The sequence below is a fragment of the Lepisma saccharinum genome, chromosome 24 (assembly GCF_977018435.1).
Source record: "Lepisma saccharinum chromosome 24, izLepSacc3.1, whole genome shotgun sequence".
NCBI classification, from domain to species: domain Eukaryota; kingdom Metazoa; phylum Arthropoda; class Insecta; order Zygentoma; family Lepismatidae; genus Lepisma; species Lepisma saccharinum.
In genome coordinates, this window is record NC_139252.1 from 44,909,970 (window position 1) to 44,929,818 (window position 19,849).

General features: G+C 39.0%; 1 protein-coding gene across 1 annotated transcript in view; it reads left to right on the forward strand.

Moving 5' to 3' along the window:
* LOC145978171 (uncharacterized) overlaps positions 1 to 19,849 on the forward strand; it is a 38,474-nt gene that overhangs the window by 5,731 nt on the left and 12,894 nt on the right. The window contains exons 2-8 of the mRNA XM_083110611.1: positions 2,222 to 2,391; positions 4,823 to 5,131; positions 12,464 to 12,585; positions 14,770 to 15,013; positions 16,043 to 16,165; positions 16,779 to 16,886; positions 17,366 to 17,539. Of these exons, the coding sequence (XP_082966737.1) occupies positions 2,222 to 2,391; positions 4,823 to 5,131; positions 12,464 to 12,585; positions 14,770 to 15,013; positions 16,043 to 16,165; positions 16,779 to 16,886; positions 17,366 to 17,539 (1,250 nt within the window). The remainder of the gene's footprint in view (positions 1 to 2,221; positions 2,392 to 4,822; positions 5,132 to 12,463; positions 12,586 to 14,769; positions 15,014 to 16,042; positions 16,166 to 16,778; positions 16,887 to 17,365; positions 17,540 to 19,849) is intronic.

Genomic DNA, 19,849 nt, shown 5'->3' on the forward strand with positions numbered 1-19,849 from the left:
TATATATATACTATGCATATAGTACTACCTATAGGTATAATGTGAAGGCATCGGAAATATTCCATTTTAGAAGAGCACACGAATTTCCTGTTTTTTTAAAATTAAAAATTGGCATAGATAATTTTTATTTCTTTGTTTTCCTTAGTATTTATTGTCATTTTAAAAACAGATTTTAACCGGATAACAATCCTGAAAAATATAAAGCTCTGGTCCTTGTTCATGGGCTCGTTTTGAATTTAACGAAACGGAATATCAGGAGTTCGAAATGTGAAAATTGCGAACAAAGATACAGCTATTGATTTTAATGCAGTGTGAGATTAAAGGAGCTGTGGAGGATTCCCCCCTCTCCTCTATCTTCAGCCATCCCAACCAGGAATAATCGTCTCTCACCAACTGGATATAGAAACCATATTATTGAATATATCATACTTATGAGAGTCCACATCAGTTCAGTTCATTTTAATTTTAATGTCCCATAGCTAAGCATAAAACTATATTTAAATAATTTATGGCAGATGTGTACCACATCCAATGCCTTTTAGAAGCCATGTATTCGGTATTTCCCCAGACATCTATAGGGTGTTGTATTTTTTTTAAAAAAAATATTGAGTTGAGATGGTTCCCGATCAACTCGTAAGAGGTCTAAGTTTGGAATGTTTGTAAAACATTTGACAAAGTATTTATTTGTAACATAATTATGTGTGCCTAACGACGTTCTTCAAACACTGAAAATACTATCATTATATATACAAAACCGAAATCCTTCAGATCTCAGAGCAAGCAAGGAAAAGCCAAACGCTCGAAAGTTGTTTTATTTCTCTTTTCAATCTACGGTGGATAATTTGAAGAGCCGGCCAAGGTTTCTTTTCGTATTTAGCAGTATTAAATGCATATACATTTAGAAGTTGTTAAAACTTATTCTATGTACTTTTTATCCACTTCATGGGCTAAACGGGACTGAATCTGCAGTTTAAAGTGGAATCCAAAGCTCAGTGCATGTTGGATCCTTCAATTACAAGGCGAGATATCTCGTCCTGACCCACGAAATGTTTAGTATAAGCAACACGTACATTGTGTCACCACTCAAAGTTTCACAACGTATATGTCATTAAAGCAAAAGTTTTCTTAATAACGTTTTTCTGCTTTATGATACCAGAGTTTCGAACGAGATCATCTCGGACATCAAGTATGGCCTCGCTTTGATTTTGCAGAGATTTATTTCAGTCTCGTTTCGAAATTTGAGAGGAAACACAGACTTTTCTTGTCTCAGTATCATCTCTATATTCAAAAATCTCTTAATATATATGTTTAAGTATAGTTTTCCCTCTTACAAAGTTATGAAGTACAGGAATACATTGTACCCCCCAATGTCTCGTCTCATTTCTGTAACTATTTCGTTTCGGAAAATTCCATTTGAAAAATTCAAAAGAAAAGGTCAGTCATATACTCTTCTGATGAAGATTTATATATTATCTTTGAATCGACGCGACCATTTCTTTAGAAAAGTGTAACCCCCCTATCTTACGCAAAGGAGCATTCATCTGGAGCGTGATTTTCTGAGAGTAAACTGTTTCACAGAAATTTACACAATTTTCATCTCCTTAAAGAGGTTTCCAAGAACACAGGTCAATGAACTAACTACATAGTAGCAAGGACAGTGAAGTAGAATAAGCTTACAATGGTTTGAATTTCTGTGGTAGCTAAGTAAGATAAATTAGATAATGCTTGTAAGTTATAAACAATATACCTAAACCTTTTTTATTGAGCGAATTTAAAATATGTTCCTTTAACAGTAGCACCTTGCGTCTGTCAAATTATCTAAGGGGGGTACAAGGGGTACAACGGGATTTTCGGATTTAGGGGGGTATAGTACCCCCCTTCAAAAATTTGAGGGGGTACAATGTACCCCTGTACCCCCCCCCCGTTCCTGCGCCACTGCTAAGAGCCCTGTTATGTTAATTGGACATTGTCCATTGTCTAGTGGTTTAAACTATACTCATTCTAATACTACGTTTCGAAAGAGCACCTCTTCTCTCATCTTCAGGTGAAATTTCTCTTGCTGGCGGCGGGAATCGAACCTACGACAGACCTGTGATTTTTGCTACCATTTCCTGAAGCCAATGTTGAAATGGTAGTTCCTTCCCTTACTGATACGAATTTTTCTTGAATCACATAAGCTGAATTTAAATGTTGCCTACTAATATGAATATGTCTCCAACAGATGCATCCAGTTGTTATATGTGGATTGAGAAGTTATCATCATATCCAGACAGAAAGATACGTAATGTGTACATGTCACAGCTAGAGATCCAGCTACAGAAGGGTGTACTGTATTTTCCCTTCAATGGTCCACCTTGTGCTGGAGTTCTTCCTCCTATGGATGCCTCTCAGGTGATACGAAGTACTATTTTCAGCTGTACCATATTTGCGTGTGTATAATACGCATGCATGTGTAATGTGCACCCTGGTTTTTGATGGAGAAAAGCAACAAACAATTATATCTCCTATATAATGTGCAGTACATTTCAGGTTCAAGAAATGGCTTTCTTAGTTGTAGGTCGTAAAGCTGTTGCTATGTCGATCAAGAGCGGAGAAGAATATTATCTTAGGTATACAACAAGTCACCAACCCATGCCATATCCCTCTATCACTGCCCACTGTGTTTAGAATCCTAAAGCTTACACTTCCGTTACCACCTTGTTGATTCTGTAGTAGAAGAAAACAAGATCAAAATTATTCAAAAACTTATCTAGATTCAAAAAATGGTTCTTTGTATTTACGAGTATTTGTTCAAGAAAAGTGTTATGTTGATTTTTCTGTAGATATGAACGGAAATACTATGTCAAAACATTGCATGAACACTTCCAACGAAAACTTTGCTTGCAGACTAGCTGAATAGAAAGAAACTTTTCCTATGTTCGTAAAACTGCAAAATCTTCGTAAATCTGCAAAATCTTCGTAAATCTACAAAATCTTCATAGTCTTTCCTTCACTTGGACCTACGATTATATGATATAAAAAGATTACCAACGAATGAGTGTAGAAAATGTGGAGAGATGGACACAAATGAACATTGCCTTACTGTTCTAGAGCTATAAGGTCTGATCAAAGGTTCTTCGTGTTCCACCGTAGATCAGTTGGTAAGAGCACTGATTGGAATCCGAAAGAACCCGAGTTCAAATATCCTCAAGAAATTTGGATTTTTTTCTGGCAACATTCAAGTCAAACTTGATAGAAATACAATTTATGATCAAAGGTTGTTCGTGTTCCACCATAGCTCAGTTAGTAGTCGACCTCCGTGGTGGAGTGGTTAGCACAGTGCGCTGCAACGCCAGGGGTTCCGGATAAGACATGGATATTTGTCTTTGTCCTGATGAGAAAAACTGAAAATTGAGAAAACTGAGAAATGTAAACTTGGGAAAGAAGTGAAAAAACGGGGGATACTACCACTTAGGGGTACTCCTTTCAAAAATAAGAAAAAAGTTGGTAAGAGCACTGATTCGAATCGGAAAGGACCCGAGTTGGATTTTTTTCCGGCAACAGTCAAGTCAAACTAGATAGAAATACAATTTCTGATCAGATGTTGTTCGTGTTCTACCATAGCTCAGTTGGCGAGAGCACTGATTGGAATCCGAAAGGACGCTAGTTCAAATCTCCTCCAAGAAAATTGGATCTTTTTCAGGCAACGAGAAGATCAAACTTGATTGAAATATAATTTCCAAAGAACATCGAGTGAATGCCATTGTTAGCTCAATCGGTAAGGGTGTTGCTTCCAGTTTCAGAGGTCCTGGAGGTGAACATTGGTTTTGAATTTCCCCTGTTCTTCTCTACCATTCACTTTGCCTAAGTCCTCACTCACTCTCAACCTCTCCACTTTCCGTGGGCGATGCAAGCTCCATCTCTGGCTCTACGGAGCCCATACCACCCTACGGGCAGCCTTCGGGGCTCACAGAAGTCCACAACCATCTTCACACACATCTCCGATCACCTAATCAAAGACAATGGCCAATCAAGGGAAGAGTCTGGGACTTGGGGAATTGGGAGCAACATGCTTACCAAAGGTAACAGATATTTTTTGAAGCAAAAAAAAAGGGGGGCATTAGTTCAGACATGTGCTACTAGATGGAGCCACTTGTCATTTCACTAAAATCACATCTCTGAAAAGTTATCATCGAAGGGAGGATTCGCAGCTGCCTTAACCACTAGACCAAACTGCCACTTGCTTGGGAACCACTGTATTCTGCTATTTTAGCTTCAGCACAATCTGTAAATTGAAATAATACAGCTTCTAAATGAACAGATGTCTCTGAAAAAGTTCTCGCCAAAGGGAGGATTCGATCCTTCAACGTTATGAATGTGAAGCAGCTACCTTAACCACTACACCAAATTGGCACTTGCTTGGGAACCACTGTATACTGTTATTTTAGCTTCAGCACAATCTGTAAATTGAAATTATACAACTTCTAAATGAACACAAGCTTCTGAAAAAGTTCTTGCTGTTGGGAGGATTCGATCCTTCGACCTCATGATTGTGAAGCAGCTGCCTTAACCACTACATCCACTGTATATTTTTTTCTTTGGCAGGATAGCAACTAGTGGCGCATTTGTAATTTGTATTTGCTACCAATCAGTAGAGTTGCTGTTCAAAGTAACTTGGAACATTATTCCTAACCTATGTCATTAAGATGGTGTGCATGAATGTCATGATATATAGAAGGGAAGGTTTATGACATTTTTTATGAACTTACAACTGAAGTATTTTTCAAACGTTAGTACCTAGAAGATATTTCATTTGTAATTCCAATTTCCATTATTTTTCCAGGGCTCTGGAAGTTCAGAGAGTGAAGCCTCTCATATCGAATCCTGCTATCCCTCTTCAGCACCAAATGAAACGTCTCAAGTTTCTGAAGATCAGACTGAGCTCTCAAATGAGCATCATTGGGAGGATGTATGGAGGAAACTCTGCCTGGAATTCAGGAACAAGTTCTGTGAATTCTGCAGGAAGAAGGAATTTGAAACTCAGAGGCTGAGGGAGGCATATGATCAAAAAATTGACCAGTTACAGAAAACAACAGCGCAACTTACAGACATATTGAATCAACTGACTTCGGATTCTTCAATTGCTAACTTGGTAATTAGTGATAACAGAATTTGGAAAGAACTGTAGGTTATGGACAATGACAGAATGGGTGTTTTGGGGTTACATCCTCTACTTGTAAGTCAGTCTGCTTCCATCCCCTTGCAGCTACTAAAGAGAAAAGCTTAGATTAATATATTCTTTTTTTTTAGGCCAAATATGGTGAGTAGATGTATACTAAATATGACTAGGACCCTTGGTGGTCCGGGTGGCAAAGTGTTGATCACATCAGCGAGGGACCACAGAAAACTGCTGTTTGTGCTTTCCAGTGGCGTAGCATGGACATTTCGGGTGGGAACGCCAAGTCCGAAGGAAGAGTCGGCCCTTTCTTGCTTAATAATTTACTTATGGTATTAGTCGCCACAGGTACAGTAGAGCATCGATTATCCGAAGTAATTGGGGGACATGGGTGTTCGGAAAACTGGTTTGTTCGGATAATCGAACTGTACATGTTTATTTGCCAAAAAGAAGTACTGTACAGTAAATTTATTCATAAAAACAGGCATCTCTTTAGGTATTACAAAGTAACGTACAAAGGCAACTTTAGTAGGAATATATAGTATGTGGTACAGTTTATTAAACAAAAATATGTACATATTACATATGCATGGATGATGGACGGTAGGGTGGGAGAGTAACAGGTGCGAGCGAGTACACAGTTCGGTTAAGCGGTCGTTCGGTTGACCGACGTTCGGATAATCGACGCTCTACTGTATTATTTGCCTGAAGTAAGCTGAGTTTTCATGTTTTAGCTAGAAAATTAGATGCCTCACTATGCCACAGATGTTTTGAACTCTGGTGTTCTATACCTTTTTTTTATATCTTTCTGCATGACGCAAGTCATTAAAAACCTACCTGAATCACAAGCACCTCTGCACAACAGTAGACGTCATTGTTGTGGGCGATCCAACTATAGCTCGACCACAAGGAAAAGAACCTTCCGTCCAAAGCGTTCGCGCAACTTCCCTGCCGTTATCGGTTTTCGGGGCAGTGTTGCCAGGTCAGATTTGAAAAATTCGGGAGATTGTTCCTTGGGAAACCAGAAGATCTGCTACAAAATCCGATGATCTAATAGTAGCGGATGAAGGACATTCTTTGGGGGCGGCATAGGCGTGCGCACTGGGGGGGAGGGGACGTTCACAGATTTCTTCCAGTGAGGGGGAAACAATGTATATTTATCAGGCGGGTGAACGAGGCATATTACCCCGTAATAATGTTGACCTCTCAGAAAACACCACTTGAGTTTGAAATTATCACGTTCCTACATCCCTATTATAATAATGGATGTAAATTACTGTGACTAAAATCAACTCATACGTCTGAAATAATGGGTACTTTTGTGTCAACATTCATTTTCCAGAAGGGGAGGGGGTGGCGACCATCCTTGCACTTCCTTCTGGACGTCCATGAGGCTATATAATTTTGTAGAAAATTAAATATTTAAGTATAGAATAGTATATTAAGGATAGAAAACTAAGTATTTTCAAGCCCATGAAAGTTCCAAGCAACTAATTGTAATTGAACTATGCCGCTTCGTTCTCTAGCAAATTTCTTGTTATTAACACTCACATGCTTTATTCGTTATTTATGCTGCCTCTATGTTGCTGCATGTAATATATATATACACATTATACACACACACACACACATATACGCACCTAAAATTACACTAAGGGAATTTTCGATGGTACCTGACACTATTTACGCCCGTTTGGTACCCACCAATACAATAAAACAGTGAGATAGAATGAGTTATTTCTTTACCGACTGAACATTTATCAAAGCTTTTGCTCCCCTAATCAGTGTGTCTGCGCACGCATATGAGGGGGGGGGGCGTAGAGTGGGGAAAGCTTTGCAAAGCTGTCAGTCTTCCACTATCTTCATTGAAGATTCATGATTACATTTAGATGTTAAAAGATAACATAATAAATTCTACGTACCTTTAATATAACCTTTATACCATATCTGCATCGCTTGTTTCCGACTCCGAGCTGCTGGAATCCGAATCAGATGATTCCCCGTTCAAAGATATAATGAGTTCATCAACAGCGTCGTCCATTAAAGCGTCATTTCTGCAGTACTCATTTTCAATTTTAATTACATGATCGCAACACTTTTTCCACTTGTCCATTGAATATTCTAAAAATAACTTTTCACAAAGTTGACGTTTAATTTGCAGGGATTCAGATAGGCACTCACTGACTCTACCTTTTATGTCACCCCAAACAAGTTCGATAGGTGACAAGTCCGGATGATACGGTGGCAAACGCACAACTGTATGACCGGCATCAACGAACAGTTTGTTTATCTTGTAAGTTGGTTCTATTGGTACATGCTTAACTAATAGCATGAGCTCTGCCTTAGTTATAGGTTCTTGGAACGCAACATTGTTATGCCTAAGCCAGTCCATAATAGTTTGTTTAAGAGATGATGAGGTCGTTTTTTTTGTTATCCTGCACATTATGGTAACTTGCATTGTCAAGAACAACTACAGAATTGGGAGGCAAATTCGGAAGTAGCATGTTTTGAACCCATTTTGCAAGATTATCATAGTTCATGTCATCATGATAATCTCCAGTTTTATTTTTTGATTGAAAAATCAAGAGACTGTTTTCAACGAACCCACGTTCCCCACCTGCATGTACTATAATTAATCTTGGGCCCTTTCCAGTCGCTTTTACATTTCCAATTTCTATTGCGGACTGCCAGCAAGATGCAACAGATAGCGTTGAATGGATATAAGTTTCGTCAAGGTAAACTATATTTCTTTTATTCTGTCTGTGTTTCCTGATATCTCTCAAATATCTGGCTCTCCACGCGACATTTGCCGGTCTTTCGATTAAAATCTTAGGTGATGATTGACACCTTTTCCACTTAAATCCCATTCCTTTCAATAATTTTCGGAGATATTCTTTACCACAATGAAGAATGTTTTCATCTTTCAAAAGTTTGTTAAGTTTGTTTAGAGAAGGTATTGTTTTCTTGTCAACGTAACATTCGTGTATTTTACGTCTTATAACACATTTTGTAAATTCGTCTACAACTATTTTCTTAATGTGACTCGTCTTTTTTCCAGTTGGTGTAGAAAATTTAAGTTTACCTCTTACCATGGCACTTTTTCCTTCTTCCAAAATACACTTCACACACGACTGAGATATCCCTGTCGCTTCACTGGTCGACACGACAACGTTATACGTAAGGTTGTGGAGATTTTTTGCTCTCGTAAATATTTTGCAACATTATAAACTATTTCCCGCGCTTGGCCCCTTAAAGGCCTTCCAGATGCACTAGACGAGCAGGAAGCCATTTAATAACTAAAACTATATCAAGTTCACAACACCTACGAGACAGAGACGAGATAGGGTGTGAATAAACTAAAGTCGCCAAGCAAAGGGTCACAGAAAAAGCCCCCTGCTGGAGTGGCGTGCATTGTTTACGGTGTAAACGTCACAGATACTTTTGTAACAATGATGCTAAACCCAGAACTCTGTGCTTGGCGAAAATAAACCGAAGATCTCCATTTCAGGAGTGGACATGTTTCAAACAAAAGAAAGTAAACTGCCCGAGGGAACCGACCAACATCTTTCATCTCTTCTGCATTTTCCGGTTAGAGGGTGCGTGGAAAACACCCTCAAATTTGCCCTTTCTCAGCACCGACACAAGGGGTTTGCGATGCCTCTATTATCGCGAAGATTTTTTATGACAGGAAATGGTAGAAAGTTGTGTTCACAGATGAAGCTAACGTGCCGCCTTTCGTTGTCCGCGATTTTCCACAATCTTTCAAGTCGAATGCTAACAATAACAAATCAATTTGTCTTCTGCTGGTGTTCGGTGTACAGCTATCGATAGGGGTGGGCACGCGTTCTGCACCATAATGAGAAAATGCATTACGTATGTGAAATATATTTGGTGAATTAGACAGCATGTGTTCCTCAATAATTCAAGATAGCAACGCTTATGCTAGGGTGCCACCCATCCTCCCCATCTGCTAGAAATACACACACACACACCCACACCCACAAACACATGCATGTATAACATAATTTGCCCACGCTACGAAGTCAGTGTTTCTACCTCGTAAGGCAAGTACATTTCACTGTGTTTGTGTCACTTCATCCATTTCATCAGTATTTCATTCATCCATATTGTCGTACTTACCCGTAGAGGCACAAAAGCGACGTAAAATAACTAAAATAGAAATAGAGTTTTGGGGTGGGATAAAATACAGCCATCTAAAAATAGTAATATAGTAAAAGTAATAAAATAATGTCCTAGCACAATTGAGTAGCGTTTGATTTGATTTTGATTTGGTGTTTTGATTCCACTTTATGCACAGTAAGGCTAATCGGGACTGGACCTACAGTTTAAAGTGGGATCCGAACCACTTGTGCCTCCACCGGGTATCGAACCCGGGACCCCTTGATTACAAGGCGACGACGATACCACTGCGCCATCGGGGAGGCCCGTGAGTAGCGTTTGACATAATTTCACAGTTCAAACAGCACTTTTCACGGCTGAGTGAAGTTCCACTCCACATCTCCCCTCCATGTTCAAGTAAGATGAGCAGGAAACGTGTTTTTAAGCTGGCCGTTGGAGGTTCCATAGCAATAGCTTATTAAGGAATTCTCCCGAGAAATCAATAGGTCTGGCAACACTGACGTTGGCCGCTCTGAAGGCTCCTTCCTCCTGTCTTTTTCCCCCACCCGCCAGCGCTATGGGGTCTGCGCAGGTTTCTTTCCTTGTGGTTCCACTATACTGATTGATTTGGTTTATTTTACTTCGCTTTTCTACCACTTTTGGTTAATTGCGAATATGAATATGAGTGATGATATTGATGAAGGGACACTGACAAAGAACACCGTGCTCACGCCGGGATTCGAACCAGGGACCTCTGTCGTCTTGGCGCACTGTGAAAAGCAGAGTGGATGATCCAAATATCGTACACTCTACTGACGTAACAGTGCCGATTAGTAATTCAGACTACTGTTTATTACATCTTGAGAATGCTGATAAACATTTTAAAATAATTTTCTCCAGAGACCATTCGATGTTAAGAGTTTTCAAATGAATGCTAAACATTTCCATTCACACAATATTAAGTAGTTAGATAATAACAAAAAAATACAATAAAAAAATAATATTTTTGCGGGTTAAGTGGTAGAGCAGCCACAGGCTGAATTTCTATCACGAGGACTTCACCAACTTATTTGACAAAAACTGTGTTGATCTTTTAGTTTCTAATACACATCGCTGTTCGTGCGATAAATTATACAATGCAGTGGCCATTAAGAAGCAGTATATTTGAGATTGGTAAAGTTACGTCAGTCAATATTGCGTATTGTAGCATCACATAGCACGAGTTGCATGAGAGCGAAGAACCGGGTAGGAATGCTACTGCTGTCGTCTGCTTCAGAAGGCAGGAAGGGTCACATGAACCAATCACGGTAGACCTCTCGTACGCCAGCGTAAGAGAGCCCATTTACGCATGTGCTGTAGAAATGGAAGCTTTCCCTCCATAAAGGCACCAAGGAATATAGGAGTCCTGTACGCCGAACGTGCTCGGCGTCAGGCCGGGAAAGGCAGTGAAAAGAGATGCTAGAACGAGTGTTGAGAGTGGAGCATTGCAAGCGGATCGCGAAAAATAGCCATTATAATGCCATGAAGGTCAAACATATATGAAATTAGTCACGTTTTACTTTATAATCACAGCATTTAAGCATTTTTGAAATTTTAAATCTGGGAACGCCGGGCGTACGGGCGTACTATAACGCTACGCCACTGGTGCTTTCTGTTTTATCTACTGGGTGGGAAATAACCTTTTGCTAGGGGTCCACAGTAAAAAGTAACAACAATGAAGAAATTATGGTAATACCAAATGTTTGCTACGACAATTGTGGTTACAAAAACAAAATTAAAAGTTAGTATGTCTGACGTTTGCTTCTCTCACAGCACGAAGACAATCAGGGTAGGAGCTCAGAAGATTCGCAAATAAGTGTGCATTCCATTCCATGTTACGGAGGACTTGTTCCAGATGTGCAAGGAGTGTTGCCCGGGAATAGCGGTCCGGTCTGCGTTCCACTATCATCAAGGACTCAACTCCATCCTTCAGAATAGCCCCAAAGAGCATTCAGGTCCGGTGATGCATCCGGCCATTCAGAACTGCTGAAGAAATCAATGCCACTTCGCCGAAGAAGGTCTTGGGTAGCATTTGCCTTGAAGCAAGGAGGTGCTTTGTCGTGAAGGAACACAGAGAAAAGCCTACTTTAACACAGCACGCTTCAAATAACTCCATGTTAACACAGTTTCCCTGCAGACCCATAGCAAAAGGTTATTTCCCACCCTGTACATAGTAAAAAATGATTTGATGTAGCTGCAAAGGAAACAGAATTTGTTGAAAACTAGGTAGCTTCCACACTGAAATTGTGTGCTGGCTAATGTTTGGTATTTGCTCCATGCTATGAACAATTCCTCTTATGAAGAGAGGCATCCACTGACCCCCCCCCCCCTTTCAGGTATTCCTGTGCCAGGATTTCATGCCAGCTACGGATACAATGTCCTAGATTCATATTTGATAAATTGCAGGGCCAAACCTCATAACCATTTATCATAAATGGGGTTTTTCCATAGTTTTACTCAGTCCCTTCACATTGATTGATCGATTCGGTTTATTTTGCTTCGCATTTCTGCCACATTTGGCTAATTGCAAAGATGAGGATGAGTGATGATCTGATGAAGCGACAAGAGCATCCATGTTCAGGCCAAGATTCAAAGCGAGGACTCTGGCGTCATAGCATGCTGTGCTAACCACTCCACCATGAAGGTAGGCTCATTTCAGGTAACTGCTGAGATGAACCCTTCAGTGAAGTTCTCTCACCTCGTCATCACAATTAAACTAATAGTAGTAATAAATTGTATGAACTAAATTAATCATACAATAACCAGCTTATAGACCAAGAAACCTTGTGCAAGACAGTCTGATATAGAAAAATTTTGCACCATTGTTCAAAATTATAAACTGTATACAAGTGTATTGGTATACTTCGACATCCCTGCCCCACACTTTCTCCTGCAGAAATCACAGTTGACACATGAAGGCATTGCCATGTCTTCCTTGTCTTAGTTAAAATGGCCAATTTTGAACTTTTTGTTGTCCCTCCTCTCTGCACTTAGGGCCATGTCCCTCTCATCCCCTTCCTGTCCAGTCAGAGTCATTGGCAACTTAAAAGCAACTCTTCTTTGCTCATAGTATTTCTAATTAATGTGGTATGTTTTCGTCATTTTCCAAAATGTTATTTTCTTATTAATTGAGTTTTTGTTTTTCTGCAGGCTATGAATGGAAAATCAACAAATGACATGAGTGCCCTCAGATATCAGTGGTCTCGCAGTGATATAAGTGCAAGGACAAACCTTACCACTCTTGCAGAAGAAGTGATGAATCTGAAAACCAAGTATGTGCCTCCGACTTTCTCTAATATGTATATATTATTCTTTCTTTTCCTCCAGTGAACATGCAGCCAGGCTGTGAAATATGGAAATTTTCAATTTGTGTGTTAAGTGTTCACTGTTTCCTTTTATTTTTATCTATCTGCCCCTTTGTCTCCTTTTATTTTCACTCACTCACTCACTTAACACACACACACACCAATGTGTGTTTTTGGAATGGCACTGAGAGGGCACAGGGAGTCGTGGTGGTCTACTCTGTAGGGCATCTGACTGCCATGTAGGTGACCCAGGTGCAATTCCTGGGGTGAGCAATCCAAGGCCGATTCCTCCATGTAGGAAGTGAGGAACTTCCTACAGTTCATTTGTTCATATTTCGAGTTGTCTACTTTTTGGAGGTTTAATGCATGTTATTATCAGCGCAATGTACGTACAATTGACTAGATTAGCTACTGTCAAGAGTTGACTGCTTTCGCATAGACCAGCAGCTGCCCAAAGATGATGGCTACAGGCATTCTGCCGCTCGCTGAGGAACATCGGCGGTCATCCTACAGACAGATGGGCGAGGGGTGGAAAAGGGTGAAGGGAGGGGCGGCGAGGTTGCGAAGATCGTCAAGGAATGAGGAACCAGCAAGTTTTTCCTCGATCAGGGATGCCAACCTCAGCAAAATGGTACTAAACCGAGCACAGTTTGATCTTTGTTGGAACTTGGCAGCCTGCTTTTGGCATAATGGTAAAATCTACCATAATGTGCAAACGCCAGTCCCTGGGAGAAGGAAATCGAATTCAATGTAATATGTTTTCAGGAAATAGAAATAATATTATGTCCAAATCTTATTTCTACTTCACCAGCGGACATGTTTCAAATGAAAGAGAGTATGCCGATCCAGCAGCAAGCTTTTTTACAACCATGCCACGATCCATCCTCTACATTTTCTTCATCCTGCCAGATTTAGTTCGTCAGGAGATTTTATGGTAGGAAATCGGTAGAGAGTTGGAGGCAAACAATTTTCTCAAACCCTTTTAATTTCTATGTTGAACCCATCTTGTTTGTTGCACAATTTTAAACAATTTTGGGGAAAAAATTACACTATTACATAACTATTAAGAATAAGTAACGCAAGTTCAAAACTCTAGAAAAGTAGATGCAGAATTACAATTATCCGAAAAAAAAGTAATTAATAATAAATCCTAGCACAATTTAGAAACACTTAGCATAATTTCGAACTTTAAGCAGCACTTTTTGTTATTGTGAATCCACTTGACGACAGGAAGGGAGAAGAAAATATAAATTCTTGCAAAATCTGAAATATTGTTAATGATTTGAATTTGAATTTGAATTATATTTTTTTGGGTGCATCAGCACTGAGGGTATTTTGCACCCGTCACACTGTACGGGGTCCAGCCCCTTATCATAACAAAAATAAAGCATGTCTGAAAACTAAAATTTCCTTACCTTGGTTAAAATCTGAGGCTAAAATGGGCGCTCAGCACAAATAAGGACAAAACACAGGACGACACAGAATTATACTGGCCATGGGGCCAATCGCCAGAACCTTGTTAGTCTCCAGTCCAGGGTGTACTATGTGGAAGTGAGGTTGACTTATATCGTTAATGATATTTATATAATGATATATATATTTAATGATAGGTTCACACTTAAATATTTCATAGTTCAAAGTGAGGAGCAAGGGCTCCTTGCCGTACCTTGAGCATAGGCCTGCAGCTAACATTCTAAATGCAAAGGATAGTACAAGCGATATGTGTGAATGTAATTGAACGCATATTTCACACTTTTCTCGGTTTATCATAACTTTTTCCTACACTCCGAAAAAATCACGAATCGCCACTGGAGTAATCTATGGTCGAAATTTTTCCAGCCTTGTCCTCGCATAAAATGGCTCCAGGACTTACCCAGTCTCAAATCAATGGGTACCTGGGGTCAGCCCTGAGGAGTAAAGCTAGTTGGAGCATGGTGCTCATCACATCACCTTTAAAAAGGACCGGGATCGAGAATGTGTGGGGTCCTACCCCCACATCTCTTAAATCTGCCTTCATGGTACTGTGCTATATGCACGAGGAACTCTACCTTACCTTACCGAGAGTGCACACAGGGATTTTGCAATTTATTTTTATATAGAAGAACAAAATTATTCAGCACAGAATGCAGTGACTTGTTTCTTCTTTTGCAGGCTGATTGAACTTCAAACTATAAAAGTTAATCTCGAGATGGCTCACCATGAGATAGTGTCTCAGTATCAGCAGGAGATGGCTGCTTCTCTCAAAGACCTGTCTCAGAAACTGGAAGACTCCCACCAGAAGAACCTGGAGCTGGAGGAATACGTAGCAACTCTCAACAAAAGGATCAATGATGCTAATGTTGCGAATTCGAACAATTTGCAAAATTTAGAACATGCATACGAAGATAAGCTCAAGGTAAGGGATACAAAACACCAGCAAATAAACTTTTACTACAATTTGACTTATTTGAAAAATGACGTTTGCCAAATTTTGCACACCAAAAGATAAAGATCTGGTATACAAAATATCTCAATAATACAAAAATCTATAATACGATAATTTGAACAATTGAAGTTAGAACAGTTTGAACACATGCCATTCAGACTTCAAACCAAAACTTTTTCTGAATTGTATGGACATCTCGTGTACTTTCAAATGAGACATGACATCTTTTTATAGCTTTTTTGGTTACTGAGATACAAGGCTTTGAAAAAAGAATACATGTAAGGAAAATGTGCAAAATTGAGCTCCCTCAAAACTGACAAAAAGGCATACAGTGGAACCCCGATTTTACGTTTTCCTGCATTTTCAGTTTTTTCAGCTTGATCCCCAGAAAACGTAAAATAGAGGTTTCACTGTATTTGTCTAAAACCTTTGTCATAACTTCATTATGGCTGAAGATGAAACTGTACCAACATCAATCGAAGTCAGAGATGATGAGGGTTTACTTGCAGCTGATTTGGTGTGAAATTTACTCGTGTGTGCATGGGGTATAATTTCAGTCTTTAAAAATAATTAATTATAAATGACAACATACATACAAATCAAAAGTAGTTCGGTGGTAAAAAAAAATAGTGTTTTTGTGCAAATTCATATTGATTGATATTATTGGGTAAATATTCCACTCCAATAATATGCTTAAATTAACCAAGAGTGGGTGTATTTTGTTTGTTTTCAATGTGTGTCACAATCATTCTCACTATATCCTGTCATAAAATGTTCCTGTGAGGACAGTCATTTCACCATGATCGAATCTGTTGGAACTGAAAACAAAATGGTCATTTTAAATTGTGGATATTCACTCACCTTACCCCTGAATCTACTGTATACTTATTGCCTGTACTTTTTTCATTTATACCTGTCATTGCATGGGTCCACCTGAATCATCCAATCAACCACATATTCTTTGGGCCATTCTGAACCAATGACCTGCATTTTTTCTAGAGTGAAGTCTTGAAGTATCATGAGGAACTGAATGCTTTGGAGTCTAGTCATGAGGAAAAGGTACAGGACCTTCAATCTCAAATCTTAGACTTGCAAGCTAAACTCGAAGAAAAGTCAGTACAGGTGAGTACAGTTGTGCCGTAAAATAAAATTGTAATTTTAATATTTGTGTCACCATTACAATTCACTGCTTTTCACTGTTACAGAAGTGACTTTAATACAAGGGCAAGCCAAGAAGGGGAAGGGAGTTCTTTTCATAAACACATGGAAATTGTTTCTGCACCAGTGGAATACATGTAAAAAGAATTTCTACAACTTTTTTTTGGGTTAAATATTTATTTGTATTGAAATTAATATAGATGCCCAGCAAGTACATCAGAATCAGTGAAGTCCTTGCTTTGTTACATGTAATGTTCTCTTCAATAAATGTTTTTCCAGTGATGTAACTTACCACAGTTGTACTATTTCAGCACTAAAATTGATTTATTTGGTTTATTTTACTTCCTTTTCTGCCACATTTTGGCTAATCGCATGATAATATGATGAAGGAACACCTATGCCCGGGATCCCTGGCGTCATAGCATGCTGTGCTAATCACTCTGCCACAGGGGTCGGCTACAGCACTAGGAATACCAGTAGTCAATATGTACATTCTGTTCTTAGAGCATTGACTATACATGTGTAAATGAGCGAGTACCTATTTATATTTATGACTATGGCAATGTATTTGTTGCAGATAATAATTGCAGAGAAAATGGTGAGCAAAATTGGAAAAATGAAAGATAAACAAGCTAAGGAGTATGAAATTCTGGTTAATCAGATCCAAAGAGATAAGGCAATTGAGGTATGTAAGATCCTTCCAATGCATAGAACAAAGGTTTTTTTTACTTACTTACTTACAACCATGTTACAGAGTGTTTTGAAAAATGCTTATTGAAGTGTAAAAGTAGGAAAGATTCAACATTACTACAACCAGAACAGGATTGGCTGTTCTGGAAATGCCACATCAGCCAATCCTGTACCATGAAATTTAGACTTGTTCTCTATCCCCCCCCCACTTGAATTTTTCAAATACCACACTGGTTATTATGCAATTTTCTACATTTGGAGTAAATTGGCTCACAAGGATGGCACTGGGTTGAAATCCAGGTAAAAAACTACCAGATAACAGGATAAGAGCCCTGGGTTCTTTATGATACAAATATGAAACTTTATACCGAAGTATTTGCTCATACTTTTCTTACTAATACTGAAAAGGTTAAGTGTAAGATTACTTTCCTGGAAGCTTAAATAATTATTTCTTCTCTCTTCCTGTGATTGCAGTTGAAGGAGATGCAATTGAAGATGCAGGCACAGAGGACTCAGCTCGCCATGACTCTAAGCCACAAAAAGCAAGAAGAGGTTGAGCAGCTGATCATAAACCTTGAAAAAAAGTACAAAGATATGATAGTGAATGTGGAAAAGAATGCGTGGATACAGCATCAGAAGGACTTAAAGGTACATACATCATTCTTGTGAGTATAACTTACAGAGGCGTCAATTTCCAAATGGCACCTTGTCCAGTTTTTTCTGTAATGCTTTTTTTGGTTTCATTGGCTTCAGTTGGTATAGAGGTAACTGAATTCACCAAAATTCAGTTCCTATTGGAGTTTTATGAGAGTTAAAATGTACTGGGAAAGTCAGTCACATTTACAAATGGAATCTTGTCCACTGTAAAATATTTCAACATAGAGGAACAGTAAGACACGTAATACCAAAACAAAGTGACTCAAGTCCTATGTATTTGTTATGGAAGCTCCTGTTGTGACTTTCATAAGGGCTTCTTGTCCTTCTCACGCAAAACTCAGGAACATAATGTTTGTAGAGATGTTTGCCTTGAAAAAATACTTTGCTTGCATTAAATACGGACGAAATACAATGTTGCAACACTGTAAATTCTGAAAAACATGACAACAATAAACTTTAATGAATGGTTTCATTGTTTCCACCGTTTACACTGGTCACTCCTACATGCCCCTGATAGGGTGTTTGGGAGGATTGAGAAAGACTTAAAACGAATGGACACTATTATTGAACCTGAAGAATAAGATATGGCACAGTAGACAATCGGGGAGGACTTCGAAGTTCGTGACTGGAAAACTGCTGCTGCTTCTGTTCTAAAGAAACCCCAAAACTGGCATTTCCATTTCAGTACAGCGAAAAGGTTCATTATAAGCAGAGGATCCACACCAACATCTTCAGTTGTTGTAAGGGAAGAACCAGGATATTTTATTGACGCTGGATGGGACAAGAAATTTTGTTGAGTTAACAAAGACATAAGTGATATGAACGCAAGTGTCATTAGAGGTCCAGTTTCAGTTAAGCAATGCACGAAAGACGTGAGGCTTCATTTCGGCAATGGGTGGCAACAAATGGTGCAACTTTCTTTCTACAAAAATATTATTTTCCGCACTGACGGAGGATGTTACAATGATTCTACTGACGATGAGAATTCTTGTGCCGATGAGTGTATGGAAGATACAGATATTTTAATTTGACACTGCAGATGTTGAGGATGTTTGTCTTTGTATCCCAATTACACTGTCTTTTGTTGGTTTACTTAAGGCGAAGAGGGACAATAACGCACCAGGCATGCATTTATTCCAATATTGTCGGAATGAGCAATGCTACTAAAAAGATCTCCGCCAGAAATGAAGAGTATGAATTTCTCCCCATTTGGCAAGTGGAAGCGGTTTCTTAAGTTGATTATTACGCCTTATACGGTCTTTGAAAAATATGATGAATTAGTATTTACAGAATCCCATGTATTCCTTATGGAGGAGCAACTTTAATTCAAGTTACGGCTAAACCAATGGGAGTTTTGTCTTTTCCTTTGGAGAATATAATCTTCAATGGATCCTCTAACCCATCATATGTTTTTTTCCGCCATCGGAAGTTTGATATTCCCAAGAGTACCAGTAAAGTAATTCTCCCATATGCGTAATGTTAAATTTCTGCCTGTCTGCTGTCCCCGGCACACGCTTCACCCCTCGAGGCTCGTCGCGGAGGGCAGAGGGGGAGGGGCGAGAAGAGGTCTGTCTACTGGTCACCGAACGAGAAACACATGTTCGTTTTAGAGGAAAAATATTTCTGAAGGGTCCTCCAGAGTAAACAAGCTTGCAGGGTGGGATTCGCGACAGGCAAGAAGGCCCTGGAAGCTCTGAAAAGTAGGGACGGTAGAAAAACAAATCAGACAACAGGGAATAGATTTCAGTTAGAAAATCAGGAAACATATTATACAGTTTCTTGTAATATGCAGTAACGTACTTGAACAAGCCTGGAAAATTACGGGCAGAATGCAGGAGAGGCATGGAGTTATTATAATAATTATGTAATTCTTCATGGATTTGTCTCAATGTATATGTAACCGAACAAATACAGTACATATTTACATTATATCCATATTTATTTGGTTTACCATTGTTTAACTATTGTTTTACTGTAACTTGTACCTCTCCTCTTTGCAATTTTTCGTTTCCGCACAATATATATTAAACTATGGGACATCTCTGCTTCAAGAACGATGATTTATTAGTGTTGGGGTGGGAAATAAAACTGTGTTATTTTGTTCACAGGGCTTTTTTTAATCTCCCTGAACAAATTGTCTGGATAATTTTGGGATGCTCTGTGATTTCGGACGATAAATAGACAGGTTTTTGTGTATTGAATGTTTATTTTGCTTTTACTGAATGTGGATTTCACACTGAACGTATGTTTAAAACGAAAAAAAAAATATACTTTACATTTCCTACTTTCAAGCATACTACT